A 3,031-nucleotide genomic window follows, 5' to 3' on the forward strand; every position below is an offset into this window, starting at 1 on the left:
AAAAAAAGCAATATTGCAAACTCGCCCTGTTTTACAGGTACAGTCCTAAAAAAAAGGGGTAAGTTTTCAATATAACGTTCTTTTCAATCGAACAGATCCACTAAAAAAAATGCTGCAAAACTGTTTGAACGTACCTTATTGGCTTTCGCGAATATTCTGGAACGTGATTGGCTCCAACTCCACGAGTATCTATTTCTCTTCAACCGACTTCAGTTTGCAACTTGCCGTCAAGCACATTCAACTCGAAAGACCAACACTCTGAGCATGCTAGCGCTATCCCGCGCCGTAGTGGGTCGCCACGTGCCGCTGCGCACGCCATCTCCCGCTCTGTATCTCGCACGCCGCGGCTTGGCCTCTATGGGTCAGCCACAGACGTGGATCAACCCGCAGAACGTGCCGCAGGGGAGAGTCTCAGGAAATACGGTCGCGATCTGACAGAAATCGCCAAGGCCGGCAACTTGGACCCTGTGATTGGCCGCGAGGACTCAATCCGCCGCGCCACGCAGATCTTATCGCGTCGCACCAAGAACAACCCGATTCTGATCGGAGAGCCGGGCGTAGGCAAGACGGCAGTGGCCGAGGGCCTCGCACAGCGCATCGCACTGGGCGAAGTGCCCGACAGCCTCAAGGACAAGAAAGTCGTGGCTCTAGACTTGGCCGCGCTCGTGGCTGGTGCCAAATTCCGAGGCGAGTTCGAAGAGCGACTCAAAGCCGTGTTGAAAGACGTGGACGAGAGTGATGGTAACGTGATTTTATTCATCGACGAGCTGCACACTCTGGTAGGAGCTGGAGGCAACGAAGGATCCACCGACGCCGCCAATATGCTGAAGCCAGCGCTAGCCAGAGGCGCGCTGCACTGTATGGGCGCCACCACGTTGGACGAGTACAGGAAATACATTGAAAAAGACGCCGCGCTGGCCAGAAGGTTCCAGCCAGTGTTAATCTCCGAGCCCAGTGTGGAAGACACGATCACGATTCTGCGTGGACTGAAGGAGAAGTACGAAGTGCATCACGGCGTGAGAATCGCCGACAGCGCGCTCGTGGCGGCTGCTACGTTGGCGAACAGATACCTGACGGAGAGGAAGATGCCGGATAAGGCCATTGACTTGATGGACGAGGCGGCGTCGAGACTGCGACTGCAACAGGAGAGCAAACCGGAGCCCATTGAGAAGCTGGACCGTGAGATTATCCTGCGTCGTATCGAGATTGAAGCTCTGCGGAAAGAGACCGACGCGGCGTCGAAGAAGCGCATGGCTGCGTTGGAAGAAGAAGTGAAGAAGGCGACGCAGGAATTGAACGAGTTGATGGACGAGTGGAACGCGGAGAAACACAAACTGGAGGAGATGCAGGACGCCAAGCGCAAGCTGGAAGAAGCTCGACGGGACTTGGTAGCAGCGCAGAATGCTGGTAATTACTCCAAGGCAGGAGAGTTGATGCACTCTGTGATCCCCAAGCTGGAAGCCGAGGTGGCTCATGACGAGCAAGAGGAAGAGGAGAGCAAGAAGTCGGGAAAGAGCAGAACTTCACTCGGAGATGCTGTCACAGCGGACCACGTAGCGGAAGTTGTGGCTCAGACGACGGGAATTCCAGCGTCGACACTGATGGAAGGAGAAAAGCAGCGCTTACTGAAGATGGAAGATCATCTCAACCAGCATGTGATTGGTCAGGAAGAAGCTGTCAAGGCTGTGAGCAACTGTGTGCGTCTCGCTCGAGCTGGACTGCACGCACACAACCGTCCATTGGGAGTGTTTATGTTCCTGGGTCCTACAGGCGTTGGCAAGACGGAATTGACCAAGTCTTTGTCGGAATTTCTCTTCCAGACGCCACAGGCTTTGACTCGCATCGACATGTCCGAGTACATGGAGAAATTCAACGTCAGTCGTCTCGTGGGCGCTGCGCCAGGCTACATCGGCTTCGAGGAAGGCGGTCAATTGACGGAAGCTGTGCGGCGCAGACCGTACCAAGTGGTTTTGTTCGATGAGTTCGAGAAGGCTCACCACGACGTGAGCAACATTCTGCTCCAAGTACTGGACGAAGGTCGGCTGACGGACTCACAAGGTCGTCTCGTGGACTTCCGCAACACGGTGATCATCCTCACGAGCAATCTGGGCTCGGAGATCCTCGCTGGACTACCTGAAGGCGCCCCTAGCTCCATGGCTGAGGCTGATGTTCTGAACGTTGTACGCTCCCACTACGCTCCGGAGTTTTTGAACCGTATTGACGAACTGGTTCTGTTTAACCGGTTGAAGCGCGAGGATATTCGTGCAATTGCGGATCTGCAACTACGTCAAGTGGACCAACTGCTGGAGGAGAAGGAACTGACGATGAAGGTCGATCCGGAAGCGGAGGACTGGCTGGCTGAAGCTGGATACAGTCCACTATACGGTGCACGTCCATTGAAAAGACTGATTCAACAGTATCTGCTGAATCCCATGGCGGTCAAGCTGCTGGAAGGCGCTGCTGGTCCCGGTCAAGTCTTGCATGTCAAGGCGAACCCCAAGTACGAAGAGGAACTGGTAAAAGACCCAAAAACAGCCACTCCGCTGCTCATTTCTGTTGACTAACGACAAAAAAGCTGTTGGAGCGCAACTCATTGCCAATTATTGTTCTTAATTAAAATACGATTTTGTTTGATAGCACAGTTTGCGTGCAAAAACTGACAGCTTTTGTATGCATCGACAGGTAAAGTGGCAAACTGGGCAAATACTGTACATGTGACCTACGCTATTCCATGGGAGGGTATGCAACTGATTATCAGAAGAAATTAGCTATTACTTGAAGTAGCATTTGGCCAGTTTGGTGGAACGGGTATGGGCAAAGGTGCAAGTCGTGGGAAAAATGGTGCTTCCATGCAGATTGCCATTCTACAGAATTTGTAGGACACAGCGTCCCCTTTTCATGATAAAACAGGACAGGACGTCCGCTATTCTACATATGCAAAGATGTAAAACACTGGGTTTTAGTATACGACACATAAAAGCACTATTTTTCCCAATTTTATAGGACAAAAGTCCTGCCTTCACATTGTTTT

At 52.4% G+C, this 3,031-nt stretch overlaps 1 protein-coding gene across 1 annotated transcript; it reads left to right on the top strand.

Annotated features, from left to right (window-relative positions):
- Positions 1-264: 264 nt before the first annotated feature.
- On the top strand, positions 265-2,564 carry PPTG_15575 (ATP-dependent chaperone ClpB; the record flags this gene model as incomplete). Its single annotated transcript, XM_008912828.1, has 2 exons — positions 265-361; positions 403-2,564. 2 exons carry the CDS (start codon positions 265-267, stop codon positions 2,562-2,564), a joined length of 2,259 nt encoding a protein of 752 aa, XP_008911076.1.
- Between the last annotated feature and the right edge of the window lie 467 nt (positions 2,565-3,031).

The sequence above is a fragment of the Phytophthora parasitica genome (assembly GCF_000247585.1).
Source record: "Phytophthora parasitica INRA-310 unplaced genomic scaffold supercont2.50, whole genome shotgun sequence".
In the NCBI taxonomy this organism is placed as follows: Eukaryota; Oomycota; class Peronosporomycetes; order Peronosporales; family Peronosporaceae; genus Phytophthora; species Phytophthora nicotianae.